A 21,043-nucleotide genomic window follows, 5' to 3' on the forward strand; every position below is an offset into this window, starting at 1 on the left:
GGGAAAACAGAGCCCTTGAAATTGCCCATCAACAGTTAGGACCTGGACTGTAGGCTGAGCAAGCAAGCATGATGATCAACCTAGGCCCTGTCTTCCCCAGCCCCCACCATCATGGTGATATGTACTTACATTTAAATTATTATGGTAATTATTCCTAAATATAGTTTATGTTCTCTTTTTAATTATTATGTTGTTTTAATGGGTTTCTTTATTGTATTAACTGGATGTTTATTTTAATGGTTTGATGGACTTGTTTTAGTGTGCATTTTAATTATCATAGAATCATAGAATTGTAGAGTTGGAAGGGACCTCAAGGGTCATCTAGCCCAACCCCCTGAAATGCAGGAATCTCAACTAAAGCATCCATGACAGCTGACCATCCAGCCTCTGCCTTAAAAAACTTCTTATAATCAGTTTTCTAAACCGCTAAGAAACCATTTTGACAAGTAAGTGGTATAAATTAATAAATGATGATGAACAGCTACCCATTTATCTGAGTTTCGGAGGAAGGTAAACAATTCTAACTGATTTTACAGAAGCTGCTTTCCCCCAGAGTGAATTCTAACATTTTACTCCCATGGATCCATAGGTCACTTGGACAGAATTGTAGCAATTGGAGAAACCCAGGAAGAACTCACTGTTGCAACAGTCTCCAGTGATGGCACTCTGAAATTGTGGGATTTGAGGGTCGGCAAAGCTGTCTTCACTCTGCATGGAGTTGGGAATAATATCAGTGCAATTGCAGTGTGTCTGGAGAACAGACTGGTGGCTGTGTCTGACAAAAGCACCATTAAAATCTGGGATCTTTCCCTGGAAAAAGTGGTATATGCAACTGGCGAGTTTGTTGGTACTCCAATACTAACATCTGCAATGAATGGGCACCTCTTACTGGTGTTTTTTAATGGCAGCCACATGGTTAAGGTGAGGTGTTGTTTTTAAAAAAATCACATCTATGACAGTGGGTAGAATTATGTTCTGTGCACTGACATGGTTGGTTGCGTTTTGCTAGATTTTTGTGCTGTTATTTCATTGGTATTGTATTGAATTTAAGTCTTTAAGTTGTTTGGAACTGTTAGTCACCCTGTGAATCTTGGATATGGGGAAACTATAAATGTAATCGATAATAAAGCAAACAAGACTTAAGGATTACTAACCTTTGAATCAGATCTTATGTAGATCAGCAGACATTAATAGATATTTTGATACTGATGCTGGGATCAGAAGAAAGAGATACAGGATTCAAGCCTTTAATTGTATTCCAAGTGGCCTTACATAACCACTTTTTACAGTTACTTTTCTTGGTGATTTTACAATTTGGGCTCAGTACTGAGAGCAGGAAAGGCATGCAGCATGGCTTTACATAGATACAAAGTGGTCAGCAACCAGCTCAAACCAATTCATTTCCATACTATATTATATTTCAGGTTTTTGATCTTGCTCATTCCTGTCAGTTGCTCCATGAGGTATACCTTTCTACAGAGGAAGAGCCTATCTGCAAGACTAATTCCATTTTGGTATCCAAAAATTCAGTAAAAGATTATGTTCTCTGTGCCTTTAGGTTAGTAGAATGTAATTTACTGTATTAAAATAAATAGTAAACTCCTCTCTATAGAAAGACCCTATGCATTTGAGAAATCTTTCATAAAGAAAAGCCTTGCAGATCAACTACAAAACTGTTTAGTCACTACTTTAATGTATTCTATATGGGTGGAACTAAACATCGCACAAATACAATAATTCAGGCAACAAAGACATTTCTGTTTGCTAAATGGAACCTCCCCTCTCCTTCTTCACACACTGTTCAGCGGATTCTCCAAACTCTCCAGAGTGGATTTGGGAAAGGCATGGGGGAATTTAGGAGAAGAAAACATTGTGCTATCCAAAGTCCTTGCACTGGCTTCTGCTAGTGCACTAGCTTGGTGGAATCCAGCCCTATGCTCTCCAACACAATATTCTCGCTATTTCTCCCCATCAGTACCACAATGCCTTCATGCAATCTTTCCACCTGGTACCCCTCACATCTAGTTTTGGACTACAACTCCTATCATTCCTGACCATTGCACATGCTGACTGAGTTTGTGGCCTAAACAGCTGCCTTAATGTTTCAGTCTCAAACTACATGTCTCCCTCCACATTCCTAATTACTTAACAGGGGAAAGTAGTTTTGGAAATGGTCTGAAACAGGGGCTAAAGAGAAATTAACATAAGTCCCCAGAAGTTGGGGCAAGAACATTCACAAGCTGGTGCATCTTCCTGTGCAATTAAGCAATACAATTTCTCACAGGCATCTGGTTGGCCACTGGGAAAACAGGATGTTGGACTAGGTAGGCCATTGGCCTGTTCCAGCAAGCTCTTTTAATGATCTTATGCTTTGCCATAGATATGTGGCTATTACAAGGAAGATCTCTGTTGTAGGGAAATATTTTCCTGTGAATACATTAGTAGAGAAACTGGGTTGTAGCTGACAAAGTCATTCCTTTTGTGCAAAGTCATCCCTTTTGTGGTGGAACTGTCTCCCTCTCCCCACTTCATGTGCCTCCCGAATCCAGAGGGTTGCAGAACAGGGGTTTTTTTGGGGGGGAGACAAATGGTGCAGGGGAGGGGAAGTTGCATTGCACAAGGGGGAGATCTTGCATGAATGGAACACCCATTGGATACAACCCACTGGTTTTAGGCCCAGTCAGACTTGAGAAAGATAAGCATGTATGTCTTTAGAAAATTAATGTTTCCTGTCTTTAATAATTTCTGAAAAGGAGAGCAGCAACATGCCTCAGAAACTAGGGTTTTATTTTTATCTTTTCTTCTTGGTGGATTTGGATGTAAAATCAACATTGCCACTTTTAGAGAGTCACATGGTCATTATTGTAAACAAAATGTGACTTTGAGGATGATCATTGCCTGTGTGGTCTTGATTCTGTAACATTGTGGCTTCCGTAAATCTCTCTCCTCTCTTTTGCAGGAGTGGAAGTGAAGCCATGGTCTTTAGTGGCAAAAAGGGGAAAGTAGTTGCTAAGCTGAAAAGCCAAGAACCAGTGGCAGCTGCTGAGGATGTTGCTGTAACTAAGGAATATTTCCTAGTGATCTTCAGGTAGTACTTGGAAATGAAAGAACAACTTTTTCTACCCTCTTCCAACTGACTATTAGTTGACCATTCCGGTAATATGGCATAAAATCACTCACACCCGCACATCAAAACTTTACATGTCTACACAGAAGTAAGCCCTGTTGAATTAAATGGGATTTGCTCCCAAATGAGTATAGGATTTCAGCCTCAGGATGAGGAAAGCAGAGGCAATTGACAAAAAAAAAAGTGTTAGGGTTAGGGTGGCCTCATCCCTGTCTAATTTTCAAATATACTTCTTTGCAAACCTATGATGCCTCTCCTTTTAAAATATTTACCTTTGATTATACCTGAGATGAATGTGAATATCACAGAGTTCTTCCTTAACTTAATCTTGCAAAGCCTTGAATATATATATTTATAACTTCAGGAGGTTTATTGGGACAAAGCTTGAAAACCTCTGTTTGAAACCTGCCACATTGCAGCCTCTTTGCAAAATTCACTTTTTTAATTAGTACTACCACTACTAATTCTCACTTCTAATTTATAACATTGAAGATATAGTTTATTGGCCCTTTCAAGTAGGTAACTATTGGTTCTATTTTACACGAAGTGAGAGAAGTAAGTAATTTGCTTAATGCCATCCTGGATTCTCTGTTTATCATAGATACCGGGTACATTAACATACTTTTCACAACACTACCGTCCTTGAGCATAAGTTTTCCTTCACTCTTCATTCATTACTGCTTTTTAGATAGCCAGAAATCACAATACGTACATCATACAACCCACCCATATTAGCTTTTTCATTCCAGGTGTCCCTTCATGAAACAGCGTGAGATTGTGCATATAGAGCTCTACAACGTCCACACTTTTGCCTATGCTCACAATCTGAAGGGATGCTGCAATGATTATATTCACATTTTTGCTGTGAATCATTTGGGCTCTCACCTGCTGGCGTTCAGCCCCATCCCAAACACCAATACCACTGAAATAGTGTCGTGGAACCTGGAATCTGAAGACCACAAGCACTTGGTGAAGTTTCCTTCAGTCCCAGCTGGTGGTGAGTAACTTTTATAGGAAGTTCAAAACCTCTATAGAAAAAGCCACAAGAGAAACATGCAGTTTTGTACAAAGAAAACAAGGTGGAAATATAAAAATATAGGAATTCTCAGTGAGGACATTCACCAGCACATAACTCCAAATAAGGTTATCAGGAATTCTAAATACAGAGTGTATCTGTATATTGAAGCCAGTATATATGCCACAAGTGGGGAACCTACAGCATGTGGCTCAGTGAAACATCTGTGAGTTTCATAGTTCTAGACAACCCATGTTTTTCTAGTAACATGATTAGAGTTTTATTACGCAATGTTGAGATTTTATGACTAATGGTTCTTTTAAATTATGATAAATATGTAGGTGTATGCTCTGACCTTCGGTACTGTTTAACATTCTGTGATGGAGACAATCATCTTCAATCTTGGAATTTAGCTTCCAAGATCAATGACCAGTCATTGACAGTCACTGCAAGTAAAGCCAAGAAAACAAATGGTATTCGTGATATTCTAACAATGGAGAACTATCCTAGGTAAGAAAGACCCATGACTCTCCTAAAAATGTGTTAGTTGCTGTTTTAAATATTGTACTTGACAAACATCATTTTTAAAAATTCTAGCTATGCACTTTTCAAAAGTAGGTTTTGAAAGTAGCCAATTTTTCAAAAGTAGTCAGGAAAATGCAGAGATTTAAATGCAAAAGACAGAGTTGTTGTGTTTCAGTGATAGCAGACATCTAAGGTACTTGATCCCTGAACAGCTTCCAAAATATGTGCATTACTATAGGCAGGGCTGTTGTATGCTAAAAAGTGGCTGCGGGGGGGGGGGGCATGACGACATGGGGAAATTCTGTGTGAAATTAATTCCAGTTCTCCATCAAGAAAAGCAAAACAAAGAGAATCTGTATATATTGGTTTCTTTTGCACTTCTGACCAAGAACAGAGAAAAGTACCATGGAGGATAGGAAAATTCCTTTCTCTAGGGACACCCTTCTTTCCCCATCATTCCTATCCACACTCTTTACCAGCGCAGAAATAACAACATTTGCACAACCTTTGCTATAAATCAATAACAAGGCTATTCATTTCAATATTTCCCAAGGTATGCCATGTGCAGAAACACAAGTCCAGGGGTCATAACAGTGTGGAACATCATGAAATCAAAGTGTAAACACAATGCTGTGAGAGTGGAGAGGGGATTGCTAGAGAATACGGATATAGTTCTGGTCAGAGACATGAAACTTTATGTCCTTACAGACAAAGGAATGGCCTCTTTTGCAGATCCTCCGAGACCCATTTTCCAGGTATTGAAGGCACCTCTGTCCTGTAAATACTGGTTGTTTGTTTTTTAGTGATTGGCATTTAAAGCTGAGGCTGTTCAGAAAGAACCTTGTAAGAAAAAGCTGTTAAGAAAATGATTTGCACGTACAGTATATTTGCTTACCGAAAAACGTTTTTATGCCATTCCAGACTCTTTTAGTTTATGACCTCCTGAAAAAAAAGTACATAAGGAAGCAGACTGGCCTTTACATCATTCCCTGCCCAAATAATGAGTATAAGATCCTTGAAGGAGGACTTCTACTTGGACTTTCAGAGAACAGGTAATATATTTAAAGCTATTGAAGATAATATGGCTGTTTTCTTTTTGCCAAATCGAACGGAATAGTCACCATCAGCTATTAATATTGGTATGACATGAATTGACTAGACCAGTGGTTCCCAATTAGCTAATTACTGAGGACCCCCTCTTTTTCAAAAGCCAAGCCACGGACTCCCTACTTTTTAAAAATTTTATAATTACCTCTGAAAAGCAATTTTTTTGAACAAAATAAGCCCCAAATAAGTAAATGATTTTAGGTATATGAAAAAAACAAACTAGGGTGGAGCACTATCTAGTCTTCAAAATCATGATATATCAGCAGCTAAACATGGGGATATTCCGATATATCACGATGTCTGAAATTGGAAATCAGGCGGGTGGGGTGCATGCAGATCAGGCATGGGGATGAAGGAAGGAGCAGCTGTGGAGATTGGATGGTTGGGGGGAGGAGAGGAAGTGGAGTCACCTCCACTGCATGGTTTGAGTGGGATGGGATGGGGATGGGGATGGGGATGGGAGGTACATCAAGCTGCTGTCATTGGGGCAGCCAGCGGTGGCAGCCAGCGAAGATGCAGTCCACTGTGGCTGCTGCTGCTGCTTTCCTGCTGACTGAGAAAAGCTGCTATGCCTCAGTGTCAGGGGAAGGTAGTGCCACGGTCCCTTGAAGTGAGGGTGATCAGCTGCCCTGTTCCCCATCAGCGTGAGGAAAAGGCAGTGCCTTGTAATCGGCTGCCCTGGTCTCCTTCAAAGTGAGGAAAAGCAGCTCAGCTCAGCAGCATTATCAGCTGAGATCATTGTGCAATATCAGCAGTGCCTTGAAATCAGCTGCCCTTAATTGGGAACCACTGGACAAGGCTGTCTCGTAAGTTTCCAAACTCAACCAAGTCATGCTTATAGCAACACACTGAGATTAAAAAGCGAAAGATTCTAGGAGGTTCCAGGGTTATTTTTCTGTTGGGAAAATCAAGGCACAGTGGAGGCTAATATCTTTAAGAAATATGGTTTATTTTACACATATTTATACCTAACGTCTTCAATGGAGAGGATGCAGAACTGTATACTCCAAGAGTATACTGATTGTCCGGATCATAGCTTCAGCAAGCTTGGGTCCAAAGCAGCTGTCAGTCATGGCTCCTGCTCAGATAAAGGGGGAAACATACAGTAGCTTTTTGCATTGCCAATGGCCCTTAATGGCCCACTACCTGGCTCCCCATTGTTTATCAATGGCTCTGCACTTAGGGCCAGGAAGATTTGCATAAACTCACCCAGGATTTTTTTGTCTGGTACAATTCTGCAGCTTGTATTCTCCCTTCATATCCCAAATATTATCTAAAAATTTCTACCATTCACTAGCAGACTCTACCCTAGATCTATGATAGTATGGAACCAGGAAGGGGTAGAATGTCCTGCTCATGCATAAAGTGAAGTCTGAATTGCTTCATTTCCGAAGCCTAGCACTCTTTCTGAAGCCTAGCGCTCTGAGTCTGACCAAACTGTGGGAGGCAGTGGCAGTGGCGTAGCGTGGGGGTGCAGGGGGGGCCGGCCGCACCGGCTGCAACATCTGGGGGGGCGCACTCACACTCACAGCTCTCTGCCCCTACCTGGCTCACTCACTCTCTCTCACTGCAGTGCTGGCTGTGCGAATCCGATCCGAGCCGCCGGGTTGCCACCCACTGTGTGGGGGGGGTGCCAGGCGTGCGGGTTAGGGGGCGCAAATTACTTGCCTTGCCACGGGTGCTGACAGCCCACGTTACTCCACTGGGCAGTGGAAGACAGGAGTGCCTGGCGTGCTCTGGTCCATGGGGTCACGAAGAATCGGACACGACTAAACGACTAAACAACAACAACAAAAGCGCTCTTTACAAGCTTCCGACATGAGATGGATGGGCAGAGAGTGAGCTTAGCAGCACATACATAGTAAAAGGTGGTTTGTCTGTCTTTGATTCTCACCCCCCCACCCTTTATCTCCTGAATTGCTCTGTTACTGAATCAGAGATTTTACTCAATTTTGTGCCCATCTGACATCAACTGGTCACCTTGAAGTTCTAGAAAGTTATTATCTGTTTGCTTTTCTGGTTCCTGTTTTCAGAGACCATTTTATTACTTGGAACTTGGAAACTGGATTTATTAAGGATCGATTAAGGCCAGAATACAAGGACAAATTTTCATCGCAAGCTGCGAAACCTAACCGTTCCTTGTCCAGGGAAAACATGAAACAATGCAAAGGAGTCTTGCCTAACAGAACAACAGGTTTCAAACTTTTCGTTCTAATTCATTCCATTTTTCAGTTTACACAAGATCTTAAATCTTACAGTGCATATATTGTTCAACCACCACCACACCCCAGTTGCCTCAAAAACCTTTTATCAGAGGTTTTGTTCTCAGTTGTGTTAGATAATTATTTCAGTGAGGCAGGACCAAAAAAACAGCCAGGTTCCAAATTATCAAGTTTAGCATAGCCAAGAGGTGTTTACATTTGCTGCTCCTCATTCAGCACTACACATACATATGGCTGCAGAGCAAACTGCTTTTTATATTTATTTGTTTGTTTGTTTCTTTGCTTGCTTGCTTGCCTGCCTGCCTGCCTGCCTGCCTGCCTGCCTGCCTGCCTGCCTGCCATTAAGGACCTTTGGCTCAAAATGAAAAATTCAGCAGAGCATAGGTCAGCCATTAGGGGGACCTTGAAGGAGCGTTTTGGATCATGGCCTGATGTTGTATCACCAAAACACACAAAGTGGCTTACAGCAGTTGATATCCACCCACGCATATGTTAAAAATCTCAATTTTAAAAGTTATTTGCAACACCATTGCATTCTATAGCAGTGTTACAGCTTCCATGGGAAAGGCGAAATGAAACAATGACAGGAAAGAGACGGAAGAAGGAAAAGGCAGCGAAAATGGAGAGGGAAATGCTGCAGCAACTTGCTGATGAAAAGAGCAATGCCATTGACCAGTTCCTCCTGAGTGGAGACGAGAAGGTGAGAGGCAATGTGTCCTAAGCGCCCTATGTTTATCTCGTGCCAATGTGCTAATAGTTTGCATTTATTTTAGTGCCTCACAATCCTGTTTTTTCTAACCCATACCAGATTGTTAACTCTCTTGAGAAATGAACTTGTGCCATTTTATGGTTTCTCAAAAATATATGAGTTAGAATTAAGACGCTGTGTCCTTTAACCTAGAGAATGTTTAATTCCATCATAACTTATGAACTTTATTTATTAAACATTTCCTGGAGGGATTTCTGCTTGTGCCTAGCCCAGCTAATTCTGTACTTTTTTGTACATAACTGAATATACTATTAATCCTACTCAGAGAAGACCCTTGAAAGGAATGGATTCAACTAACGTAGACCCATTAATTTCAGCGGAACTGCTCTGAGTAGGACTTAATTGGATACAACCCAGGATTTTTGTTGTTAATTGTTTTATGATGTATACCCCCTTTTAGGTGCTTAAATGATTGCTTTCAAATTGATATTATAGCTTGAACAATGCGTGTGTGTAACATGCACATACTTTTGAGTGGATGCGTGGACCTCTCTTGCATCTCAAATTATGCATGTACAGGAAATGGCAGTGGATTAAATGGAAGAACAAAAAGCAAGCAAACACTGTAGGCTTGTTCACCATCCTGCAAAAGAATACCTTTAAGAAGCTTGCACTGCAGCTAGAGTCCACTGTGGGTGGACTTCGGCTGCCTGCATGCCATACATTTAAAGCACTAAGAATCCTGGGGGTTGTAGTTTAAGAGTCCAGGGAATTGTAGCTTGGGGGGGGGACACAAACTATACTTCATAAGATTCGGAGGTGGGAGGGGAGGGATGTGCTTTAAATGCATGGCATGTACACAGCCCATAACTCAGTCTTGAAGTAGCTTTGATACACCCTGGGTCATCATAGTCTTCCTGTAGTGAAATGGAGCACCAGATATTTAAGGAGAGAATTACTTCAAGAGCACTCCTCCAGTTGTAAGAAATGGGATTCTCCACACGTTGCAGAAGAGGTACCTTATTGGCAGCATATAGTACAGGAGTTGGTAGTTCTGCCAGTCCCTGCAGTAAACATTTACAGTGGTACCTCTGGTTACGAACTTAATTCATTCTGGAGGTCCATTCTTAACTTGAAACGGTTCTTAACCTGAGGTACCCCTTTAGCTAATGGGGCCTCCCACTGTCGCCGTGCCGCTGGCGTGTGATTTCTGTTTTCATCCTGAGGTAAAGTTCTTAACCCAAAGTACTAGTTCCGGGTTAGTGGAGTCTGTAACCTGAAGTGTATGTAACCCGAGGTACCACTGTATAGCTCATCCCTCCATTCCTCATAGGCGCAGCTGTCTTATACCAAAGGCCTTTCATACGACTGCTAGTTGCAAGAGAGGACAGATGCACCAACATTTTATTTCACGCAAGTATTTATGGCCCAATATCTAAAAATTAATCCACACATCCCATTATCTTCTCTTAGGTTGCTGTGTGTTCCTACTATGCACATCACCTGTCAGTGTTCAGCTTGGAAAGCATGTCCCATCTCCACACCCTTGAGAGCAGAGAATCCATGCTTTTCTTACACAATGCCGCCTTGACCTATAACGGCCATTATCTGGTGCTCTCCAATTACAGCGAGAAGGAGAAAGTCAGCTATGTAACACTATGGAATTTAGCCACGGGAAAGGTATGTTTTCTGAAATTCTTTTGAGGTGGCAGAGAACCAGCTTTGCAGTTGTGGAGTATGTCCCCCCTCCCCCCAAAAAGAGGTCAATGAACAGCCACAGCTTCCTCACAAATGGTGTGCAAACTAAAGGGATTTTGCTCTCCTTATAGCAGTTTAAAATTAATGATAGAAAACATTCCCAGTTCTAGGATTTCTGAGCTTGATGTCCTCTTGGTCTGCCCTCCCTCCTGTCCCAAAGCTAGACCTGCAACTCCTGCTCTCTGTTTCCTGATGCAGCTGGCTCTTCATTATATCTTCACACCTCATTCTTCCAAAGCTGTAGAGTAGAACACCATCAATGTACTGGAACACTACTCCAGCCTGCCACCTAAAGGGAGAAAGGGCAGTGCTACACATTAGGAAGTGCTAAGTAAGTGTAAGTACATAACCAACGTATTTAAAATGGATTATCTCTCCCCTAAAAATGCAGGTTAGGAAAAGACTGAAAAATGAGCCAAATGTCTGCTGTACAGCCATTGCTGCTGATGCTAGTAGGATAATTTTTGGAGTGATGGTGGAAAACAGGTAAGCAAAATGCCAAAGTTTAGTAGTTTTTTTCCTACAGTAGGTCCCGCCCCCTCCCCAAATCACTCAGTTCTTCTTAATTGTTTTCTGGAACAGTTTGGCAAGAGTGTCACAGCTGGACACAACTGTAACAGGTTCTGATTTCAGGCTTTTGGAAGCAAAACCTCATGACCCACACAGACAAGCCTTTTTAAATGAAGCGAAATTTAAGCACACAGAGGCCTATTTTTCATTGGATTCACCTCTCTCCCTCCTGGTGGAAGAGATTGCAAGTACCACATAGCCCTTCTTCAGATATCAATAGTATATTGACTAGATGACCCTTGGGGTCCATTCCAACTCTACAATTCTATTATTCCATATAATTACTAGTACAGTGGTACCTCAGGTTAAGTACTTAATTCGTTCCAGAGGTCCGTTCTTAACCTGAAACTGTTCTTAACCTGAAGCACCACTTTAGCTAATGGAGCCTCCTGCTGCTGCCGCGCCGCTGGAGCACGATTTCTGTTCTCATCCTGAAGCAAAGTTCTTAAGCTGAAGCACTATTTCTGGGTTAGCGGAGTCTGTAACCTGAAGCGTATGTAACCTGAGGTACCACTGTATCTGCTGAGACACTATGCTTGATTTAGTAACACAGGAATTTTTTCATTAAGATTGGAAACTACTGTACTTTGGGCAGGTACAAGGGATTACAACTTTCCAATTCAAGCTGTCTTCCTCCGTTGTGCTTCACAGAGTGTTGAAATTCTCCTGCTTTCCACTTGTTGTCTGAACACAAGGTGGAGCTTCCATATGAACATGCAGGGCCTGTCACATACAGCCCTTATCAACAAAGTTTAAGTGTGTACCACGGGGGAAATATTATTAAAATAATTTATAGACCACTATTCATTTTGAGAAGAAATAAGTCCAATGGTTCTACTGTTCCAAGCATGACTAACCCTGGTTCCAATCCTATTTGTTTTCTAAAATTTTAGTATATCCTTTGTATCTACATCACATCAGAAATTGTATTAGAGACTAGATATATTTAATTTACATGCTCAAAAAAGGCTTGACTGTCCAGCATTCAGCTGCACAGCTGTTAACTAGCTAAACTTCTGGGCAATCGTTTGCCAGGTTTCATTACTTGGCATGACTTTGTGTAAGCTTGGGTAACTAAATAGTGAGATGACATTGTAACACCTATACAGTGGTACCTCGGTTCTCAAATGAAATCCGTTCCCAAAGCCCGTTCGGCTTCCAAAATGTTCGAAAACCGAGGTGCGGCTTCCCATTGGTTGCAAGAGCTTCTTGCACTCAGCAGAAACCTCGTCACATGTTTGGGTTCTGAAAAATGTTCGAAAACAGAAACATTTGCTTCTGTGTTTTCGATGTTCAGGAGCCAAAACATACAACATCAGAGGCGTTTTGGAACCAAGCTTCCACTGTATGTGCATTTCCTGGAGCAGAGATGCTTAGGTTCCAAATACTTTTGTACAAAAATTTAAAATGGTGCAACGAAAGAAGCAAAGGGGGCATGAAGAAGTGATCCACAGCTGTATGTCATGGATTGGAAACCTTTATTCAGCCCAAGGTCTCTCATCCCTTCTGTAAGGGTTGGAACTACTTTGGGCAGGTACCTTTTAAGTACAGTAGTCTTTAGTGAAAGAATATCTAATCTGCATCTGGACTGTTGAACATTATGTCCTACATATTAGAATATGTTGTCCAGTACAGTGGTAACTCGGGATACAGACGCTTCAGGTTACAGAAATAGTACCTTGGGTTAAGATCTTTGCTTCAGGATGAGAACAGAAATCGTGCAGCGGTGGAGCAGCAGCAAAGGGAGGCCCCATTAGCAAAAGTGGTGTCTCAGGTTAAGAACAGTTTCAGGTTAAGAACGGACCTCCGGAACGAATTAAGTTCTTAACCCGAGGTACCACTGTATTCCAGATGTCCCAATTTACAAACATCCAATATACTGCAGGGCAAGCTCAACACCTTTAAAAAACAAAACAAAAAAACATTTGCTCACCATTTACATACAAATAGTTATTGCCCTGTCTGTCACTCTCAGTACTACAGAACTGATATCTCTTTTTTTGTGATTTCTAGGATAAAGATCTGGGATCCGTTTAAGCATAAGCACAAGCTAATTCAAGGTTACGAAGGTCTTCATCTAACTGTGTGCAGCAAACTACACATATTAGATGGAGCAAAGGCTGTTCTGCTTGCAGGTTTGTGACAAATTTATTTTGTGGAGGCTGTTGGAGGCAGTAGGGCTAGAATATTTTTGTTACATTAAGCTGGGAATCAACTCAATGCAATTTTCTCCCACGGTTTGCTTTATTTGCTTACAATGGTTAGTTTAAACATTTAATGGCAAAGCAAAGGTAAAAGCCGTCTCTGAAACGGGTACTTTATAAATGAAAAAGGGGAAAGCCTTTGATTGTTGGCATGATTTTTAACTTTTCAGCCACCCTAACCCTTTGAACAAGGGGGAAAGCAGAAAGAAATATTGATTTCTATTCTGCATCCACAGATTTAACCAACATGAATGGGTTGCTATTATGATTGATGGAAAAGGAAGGAGAATGCACAATGCTGTGCCTTAGCAGGACATAATGTGATGTTATGCGTATTTTTTCCCATTAGGTGAAGTCAGTATCTGGGATTTGGAAAGTGGTACAGTTATATCAGTCTTTACACCAGACAGCAAAATCTCCTGCATGACAGTTGCGTTTGATAGAAACACCGTTCTTTTGGGTTTGAGTGACAACCCTACTCTCATTACTTTGAAAATGCTGAGCACCAACACCGCTGCAAGTTCAACAGGAAAAAATTTGTTTGGAGAGGAATCCTCAAGCAGTGAAGAAGAACCTGAAGTTATTTAAAAGCCAAAATTTTAACCAAGTAAGAAGCTAGCATTCACAATTGAATAGTGTTTTTTTTTTAGAGAGTATGTTACAAGATATCCATTGATTTGGGAGAACTGGTACAAAATACTTTTGAGTTTCTGTGATGTTGGATCATCACCCAGAGTAGACCCAAGGAAATCAATGAGCTTGTGTTGATTTTAATGGGTCTACTCTAAGCGAGATGAGTGCCAAACCCCATCCTTTGACTGGACTTAATAGTCCAGGGTCCTTTACCTTTTACCTTACTCTGTAACTTAGTTGGTTTATAATCTTGCCCAAACAAAAATACCTACTTTTAGTTTGATATTGGAAGATGTTTCCTGGCCTTCTGCATCAGTGAGAACTTATATTGGTTGCATTGTCTAAGGATCCAAACAGAGATTATCAGGGATAAAACACCCAAGTCACTAGTTCCATTTGTGTTGGGTTATATAGAGCAGCTTTATTTAGCCTTGAGCTCCCAATGTTGCTGGACCAAAACTCACATCATCCCTGACCATTGGCTAAGCTGGCTGAGGTTTGGTGAGAGTTGCAGCCCAACAATATCTGTGGTCTCAAGGCTGATTTAGAAGATATTTTGTGCCCTAAATGTCAGAAAATTTTAACAGAATATGTAGAAGGAAGGGGGTTCCCCTTTCTTTAGGAGCAGCAAGAAGTAATTTGGATACATATATACTACACACATGGTGACGCTCATGTGTTTGATTAGGTTTCATAAAGGTAGGAAAGGGGTTATCTATCAACTTTAACAATTGTTATGACAGTGATAATGGATTTCAGCAATTTTGTAAAAAATATAATCAGAATGTTTCAATTGAAATATTGATGTTCTGTTGTGAAATTTACTGATAAATTAAAATGATAGCAAACATTTGGATGATACTGGGTAATGGCTATTGCATTATGAATATGCATTTGATATCATACTAATCTAAAGCTAAAATAAGCTAGAGCAATACATTTGTCTTAGTGCTACTAACAATGAGGAATTCTGTTAACTAATTTAGTTGGGTCCAGCTGATTTTGCTCCATCTGAATATCTCAAAGTATGGTTTTAAACAGGACTGTGTTTGTCCTCATCCCTGCTTGGCTTTTGTGTGATTGGGTTGGCACAGCTTATTCCTTACATATAGGCACTGACAAACACTAGCCTCAACCATCTCTCTTTGGCACATACTGTACTTAAGTCAGCTTTGTGTGGAAGAACACCAGTTTATAAGGAAGCATTGGTACAACAATTTCTGATGGCATATGCTACCAGCTCATTTTGAATCAGGCGATCAACTTCATTTTGTTGTGATGTAGCAGAGAGGTGTGGGGATCCCATCTTTCTGGACATGCTAGATTGGTTTAACATCAAGCAGGCAGAGATAAAAAATCATCCTGTTTAGGAATTCATTCAGATGTCCTGTTTCATCAATGCCCTAGTTATTCTGAGATGCAGTTTTAAGAGGTAAGTGCAACATGATACAGCATAGAATGCCTTCAATTATGAAATTACGTTTATTGCTTACTGTTCCCACTTCCCTCTTTCCTGTCATTATATGCTGCTAAATTTAGGGACACTCAAAGGGAAGAATACTACTTGTCTTACTCAAGCATATAAGCCAAGCAAGTCAGAAGGAATCTCAGCATTCATACTTATTATGGTTTTCATCAGAACTCCAGTACTTTTATAGCTTTATTTCAATACCATTTGTCAGATACAAATAAAAGAATATTACAAAACCTAGGAGCTAAAGAGCTGTGTGGGGTGTTCCAGACATGCACTAGGGACTTTCAGTCTCACTCCACCCTGTGTCAAGGTACCCCTGGAGTGACATTTTGTGAGGCAAATGGAGAATGCAGTGTGAAAGGGAAAACTGACTTCTTTCCACATGCACAAAAACTTTTATTATACATGTACATGTTTCTTTGGATCCCAGCCTGTGTGTGCATTACTGAAAAAGGCGGCAATATAAAAATGTTCTGTTCCATTTTTACAACCAAAATGGTTTTTATTCATAAAACATAGCATGCAAAATATTAGATCCAAGTAATTGATACACTTCAGTGGCACAGTTCTTATTTGCATGTGCCCAGGCTTACAAAATTTAGAACCAAGAGGGAGATTGTCAAACCACAGCAAGCAAACTTATTTTAAAATCATTAGAAGTTCATAGCAATGACAGTTTCTTAAAAATGGGAAACATTATCATTTTGCTAAGATAGGGCTAAGAGTCAGGTTGTCAATTGGAAGCAGAGGAGACACAGGAATTGCAGACGCTAGTCTGGGCATTCCCAGTGTAGGAATAGTGCAGATATTTAATGCACACCATTACCTGGTTGCAGAATTATCATGCCTAGAAACAGATCTGAAATGCACAAGTAGTTTTACAATCAGTGGAAGGTGTTGAATATGGTGTTAAGCACACAGGAGCGAATACATCCAAAACCAGTTCCCAGTCTCCTTCAATCAGCTGGGATCAAGTCACTGTTCAAAATATGTCCTCTTTCTTAGAATTTCAACAACATGCTAGTACCTTGGGACTTAAATTTTCCTAATCGTTGCATTATTTTGTTCAGGACACTGGGGAGAAGCAACTAGACATCCAAAATAAATACATATATCTGTGCTTGCATTTTGTTTTTCCCAAAAATCCTGAACAGAAGACATATTATTTATGGAAGAAGACTTTCTCTTCCCCTGGGGGATAGTTCACAATCAATGTTGCCCCATGAAATTGTGAGACACTGTTTCAGAATCAGTTGAAACAAGTGTCCCATTCCTCTATGGAATACAGAAGTAACAATTCAGCTGATAAAACCCGACACCTAACAATAACAGCAGTTCCCAGTTAAAGTAGGTAATATATAAGGTCCCAGAGATGCTGCTACTCACCCTTACAAAATGAAAAATGTCCACCTTAAGTGAAGTATCTGGTCAGAGTTTGTGATAACATTTTTGTGTGTGTGAAAGTATCCAGAACTTTTTCAAAGACCAGTTAAACCACAAAAACTTTAACTGCCACAGAAATGTTTCAGTTTGTTGTTGCAGAAACAAGAGTTTGAAGATATGTGAATTTATTATCGGGCTGTTTATTCCATTTCATTCACATTGCTATTGCCTCACATGCACGTTATAACCTCTGTGAAATGCAAATAGATCCCTCTCAAATGCTAGAGAGAAAAAAAGCCTTGTTTATGTTAGACAGCTAGACAGAGGTTACAGCTGTTTGTCATCAAATTTGGCATGTAGAACTCAATTAAAGAAATAATATCTAGTTTTGGAACACCTTCAGTTACTGTCTGCTCCAAAAATAAGTCCTGGTTCCTTATGTATAAGGTTTTACAAAAAGCACTACGCTTTTGAGGAACACAGTTCCTTCTGTCTACATCTACATCTATTGCATCCCTCTTCTATAAGAGGGCAGTTGCTTTTTACTACTACTGAACTTTCCTCAGCTCCAAGAGCCTAGAAAGCATGAAAGTCAGTTAACATACTAGTCCAGTCAAACTCTTATAACTTGTCCAAAGACTTATAGATATTATAGTACTTACGCATCCATTGTACCTGTAAACTTTTCAACATGATTGTATGTTCCTGCCATCATCCAAGAAGTCAGTGGCAAGATGGCACAACATGAGTTAAAAGATGGAAAGGAACAGAATGGGAAAATCAAGTAGCCTCAGTTCAGGACTGTCTTTGTAATGCTGAGTAGAACTCTTCTAGCCATCGTATTTTATTGTTTAATATACCGTCCCTAAAAAGGCTTCTAACCTCATCACCACAAGATTAACATAGTGACATATACAGAAATCACAAGGAAAGCAATAAAGAAGAATGTTGGCTTTTCACCCCGAAAGACTTAAAATGTAACACTAGATTAACCCCAATTAAATATGATCTTTTAAGACTCTGAAGTCTAAAAGCGTCATAGAACGAAAGTGTTCTCAGCAGAATGAGCTATAATGGACTAAAGTTACAACTGCAACAGATGTTAAAATACCAGTCTTAACATGATTATCCCTCCAGTCCGTCCTCATCAGGCATCACCATAATTCTGCAATTAAAAAGAGTGAGGGACCAAGAACTCTTGAATCCCCTTTGTGCTACTCCCATGTGACCCTGTTCGAAGAATTTGGTTTTTTTAGTGCAGAATATTCAAAAGCACAAAAGTACTAACATCGATTAATACTCCATTAGTACTACAGACTGTAAAAAATATTGCATAGTTTTATGCATTATTCTAAAATATGGGTCTGCCTATTAAACAGTTTTTAATAAAAACTACGCAGCTCTCAATGTATTCAGAGCATCGACTACCTCGATCTTCTATCTTTTTTGGATTTGTCTGTACATTTATCCATAGTCTTCTCATTGTCTCCTCTGCACTTAGGACAATACCATTTCCCCTTCGGTTTGTAAGTAAGTCCAACACATGAAAAATGAAACCATTCAATGGGACATAGTTCATTGTCACACCCTATCATTTCCCCGTAAGACACTTGGTCACAGAGACAGTAAGTTGGTTCATTAGGGTCTACTGCAAAATCTACTGGTGAAGCTTCCCTTTCTTGTTTAGCTTTAGAGCGTTTCTTTTTCTTAGCGGATTTGGATCTCTTTTCTTTAGGGGGCTGGTCATCATATTCATCAATTCCATTTGCTATATGGCATATATCACGGCTTTCACTGGTGCGCTGTCGACGTGGTCTTCGTGAAGATCTTTCTGGTAGACAAGGGTCCACTTTTGACTTTTCGGTGGGCTTCTCTGTATCTGACAGATCTTGGAAACACTGAGACTGGGACTCTATTTGCCGGGCTCTGTTCTCTACCAACTCAAGCATCTGAGTGACTATTTGGATTTTCTCATCACCAAGCTCTTGACTGTTGATCAGGGCTCGCTGAAGATGCTGCTGCAAACGCTTTTTCTGAGCAGGATCATCTTCACTCTTGTATTTTTCATAGACTTCGTCGATTTCTTTTAACGCTTCTGTTAAAAAGAAGTCAGAATAAATGTATTATGAACTACAATCCTTCAAGTCCCTCCTTTCAAGCTGACAAATGCTAATCTTGTACTAAAAATGTGAATAGTACATATCAGAGGCTATGTAATAAAGCATATACTTTCAAAGGATAGTAACACATTAAGATGCAAAAACAAATCTGTCCAAGGCCTCTTCCAAAATACAAGGAAGTTTCTTAAAAGCAACTAGAGATGTGTCATTTAGCATGTCAGCATTATAAAGTGACATAATTAAATCTGGTGTATCATAGGGGAGGTGGGAAAGCAGGTTTGTTTTTTCTAGTACTTTCCTCTCCCGACATCCTACCTTGAAATGGGAAGGTGCATTTTTCACATGTTAAGTACTGAAAAATACTATTTCTGTCAATTTACAAGAGGTGGGGAATCTCAGGTCTAGAGCCCAAATGTGGCCCTTCAAACCTCTCCCCAGGCCACACTCTTCATCAGCCTTGTTCTGCTTTTGCCTAGTGGGAATGCATTCTAGAACTATGGCAATGCCTCTTTGCTTGCATGGATGGCGAATAGAGAAACGCTTGTGTAAAACATACAGAGTCTGTATGGCTAGAATGTAGCCTGCTGTACAAAGGCAAGAGTCATGCCCACTGCTTTACCTACTTGTGCCTCTGGCCCTACCCACTGTGTGTCCCCTGGAAGGTTACCTACAAAAGAATGTGGCCCTCAGGCTAAAAAAACACAACAAAACAGGTTTCCCAGCTCCGTTTTGCAGGGAAGTTGGAGAAAAAATTATATTGAAGAAAATACACCATTCCCCAAACACCTCCATCCGCATTCTAACATCATACACAAGAGACCAAAACATCATAGAATTGTAGAGTTGGAAGGGACCAAGAGTATCATCTAGTCCAACCCCCTGCAGTGCAGAAATCATCTTGTTTGCTTCACTTGCCTGGAGGTGTTAGACTAAAACCATGTAAAAAGATGGGGGGGGGATCCCTTGGTTGCAAGTAGAACAAATAGTAGTAAACGGCCTTGAATATATGCTCTTCACCCATCTGCCACAAACACTAAAAAGAAAAATAGCACTTTACCTACCACATGTATAGTCTGTTGATACAAATGATAGCCCCCAAACCTAGCTAATCTAGCCCTGTCAGCCCTACCTGGGAAACGGGTGGTGTGCAACTGTGCAGGTGCGTGCATGCGTGGGTGATCACTGCACTGCATTTGAAACAACAACAACTCAACTTTGCAGAGACGTCTCCCTGTGCAACCAAGGGAAAAACAAACAATTTCGAAGTTCGCATCTCGGAACTTTTCGGGCGATGCATCCCACCGGAGACCCTCCCCCCCACTACGGAGGCGTCACGGGCGTCACAGGGGTCCTGCTACTGAACCCCCTTCCCTCGTGAACTTGGACTTAAAAAAAAAAGGTGGCAGAGGGCATGCCCCGCCGCCCGCCGCCCCCTCCCAGTTCGCGTCACAGGGTCATGAGGGCGGGGGTGGGTGGTCCAAGCCCCGCCGGGGCCCCAGTGCCGGGGTCATTCCTCAGCGCCCACCGCCTCAAGTTCGTCCCGAGGGCCAAGGCGGGTGGGGGTGGGGGGCTGGCGGAGCGTGGCCATTTTCCTCCCCCTCCGGGCGCCTGGTGAGGCGTGGACGCCCCTCCTCCTTTCAAAGCAAGGGCGGTTGGACTGGAGGGGTGGGGGTGGGAGCAGCGCCGTTGCCTCCGCCGCCATCGCCCCCTCCTCCCCGCTCTTTCTCTCCCCCCCCCCCCGCTTACCCCGGCAGCGCGTGTCCATCTCGCGCAGGAGCGAGGCCAGCCTCTGCATGTCCAGCGGCAGCGACTCGACGCACTCCAGGTAGTCCTGCACGTAGCGCGCCAGGATCCTCTCCGACACGCCGCCGCCTCCGCCGCACGGGAAGCCGGACACTCCGCCGCCGCCGCCGGCCCCGCCGGCTGCAGTGGCAGCAGAACCGGCAGCCGCCGCCGCCGCCGCCCCAGACCCCGCCCCCCCAGGCTGTTGCCCCGGCGACCCCAACATCATTACGCGACGTGACAGCGACTCCGCTTCCCCCTCGACGGACCCGGGGCCCTCGAGCGATGGGGAGGGGGGAGGGGAAGGAAGCCCCTCCGGCCGCTTCTGTTAATCGGCGCGGGCAGCCGAGGCGAAAGAAAACCTCCTCCCTCACTTGGAACTCCCCGCCTCTTTTTCCCTTCCGCGCCCCCCCT

At 41.9% G+C, this 21,043-nt stretch overlaps 2 protein-coding genes across 4 annotated transcripts in view; one reads left to right on the forward strand and one right to left on the reverse strand.

The window, feature by feature from the left end:
* LOC128420733 (uncharacterized) overlaps window positions 1-16,818 on the forward strand; it is a 42,757-nt gene extending 25,939 nt beyond the window's left edge. Inside the window, exons 19-32 of one of the 2 annotated variants that reach the window (XM_053402585.1) lie at window positions 590-921; window positions 1,425-1,558; window positions 2,960-3,088; window positions 3,877-4,124; window positions 4,484-4,652; window positions 5,221-5,422; window positions 5,589-5,719; window positions 7,808-7,968; window positions 8,539-8,696; window positions 10,179-10,385; window positions 10,855-10,949; window positions 13,047-13,168; window positions 13,587-13,844; window positions 15,410-16,818. In XM_053402585.1, the coding sequence (XP_053258560.1) occupies window positions 590-921; window positions 1,425-1,558; window positions 2,960-3,088; window positions 3,877-4,124; window positions 4,484-4,652; window positions 5,221-5,422; window positions 5,589-5,719; window positions 7,808-7,968; window positions 8,539-8,696; window positions 10,179-10,385; window positions 10,855-10,949; window positions 13,047-13,168; window positions 13,587-13,825 (2,327 nt within the window). In that variant the 3' untranslated portion in view covers window positions 13,826-13,844; window positions 15,410-16,818. Of the gene's footprint in view, window positions 1-589; window positions 922-1,424; window positions 1,559-2,959; window positions 3,089-3,876; window positions 4,125-4,483; window positions 4,653-5,220; window positions 5,423-5,588; window positions 5,720-7,807; window positions 7,969-8,538; window positions 8,697-10,178; window positions 10,386-10,854; window positions 10,950-13,046; window positions 13,169-13,586; window positions 14,487-15,409 lie in introns of those variants that run through there. The other variant, XM_053402586.1, reaches the window with a different exon arrangement.
* A 711-nt stretch (window positions 16,819-17,529) lies between these two features.
* ING2 (inhibitor of growth family member 2) lies at window positions 17,530-21,043 on the reverse strand. Of its 2 annotated transcripts, none has more exons than XM_053402587.1 (2): window positions 20,594-21,043; window positions 17,530-18,822 (listed from the first exon to the last, which is right to left on the reverse strand). In XM_053402587.1, the coding sequence occupies exons 1-2, from the start codon at window positions 20,856-20,858 to the stop codon at window positions 18,152-18,154; spliced, it is 936 nt and encodes a 311-aa protein (XP_053258562.1). In that variant the 5' UTR covers window positions 20,859-21,043; the 3' UTR covers window positions 17,530-18,151. The 2 variants fall into 2 exon arrangements, with proteins under 2 accessions (XP_053258562.1, XP_053258563.1); XM_053402588.1 differs by lacking the exon at window positions 20,594-21,043 and adding an exon at window positions 19,977-20,147.

This window comes from Podarcis raffonei, chromosome 9 (assembly GCF_027172205.1).
Source record: "Podarcis raffonei isolate rPodRaf1 chromosome 9, rPodRaf1.pri, whole genome shotgun sequence".
Taxonomy (NCBI): Eukaryota; Metazoa; Chordata; class Lepidosauria; order Squamata; family Lacertidae; genus Podarcis; species Podarcis raffonei.

Bases quoted from the DNA above. Each gene is read 5' to 3' on its own strand.
- ING2 (XM_053402587.1), bottom strand. From the start codon at position 20,858: ATGATGTTGGGGTCGCCGGGGCAACAGCCTGGGGGGGCGGGGTCTGGG. The intron at 18,823-20,593 runs GTAAGCGGGGGG...TCTTTTTAACAG, and splicing joins GATGGACACGCGCTGCCGGG to AAGCGTTAAAAGAAATCGAC.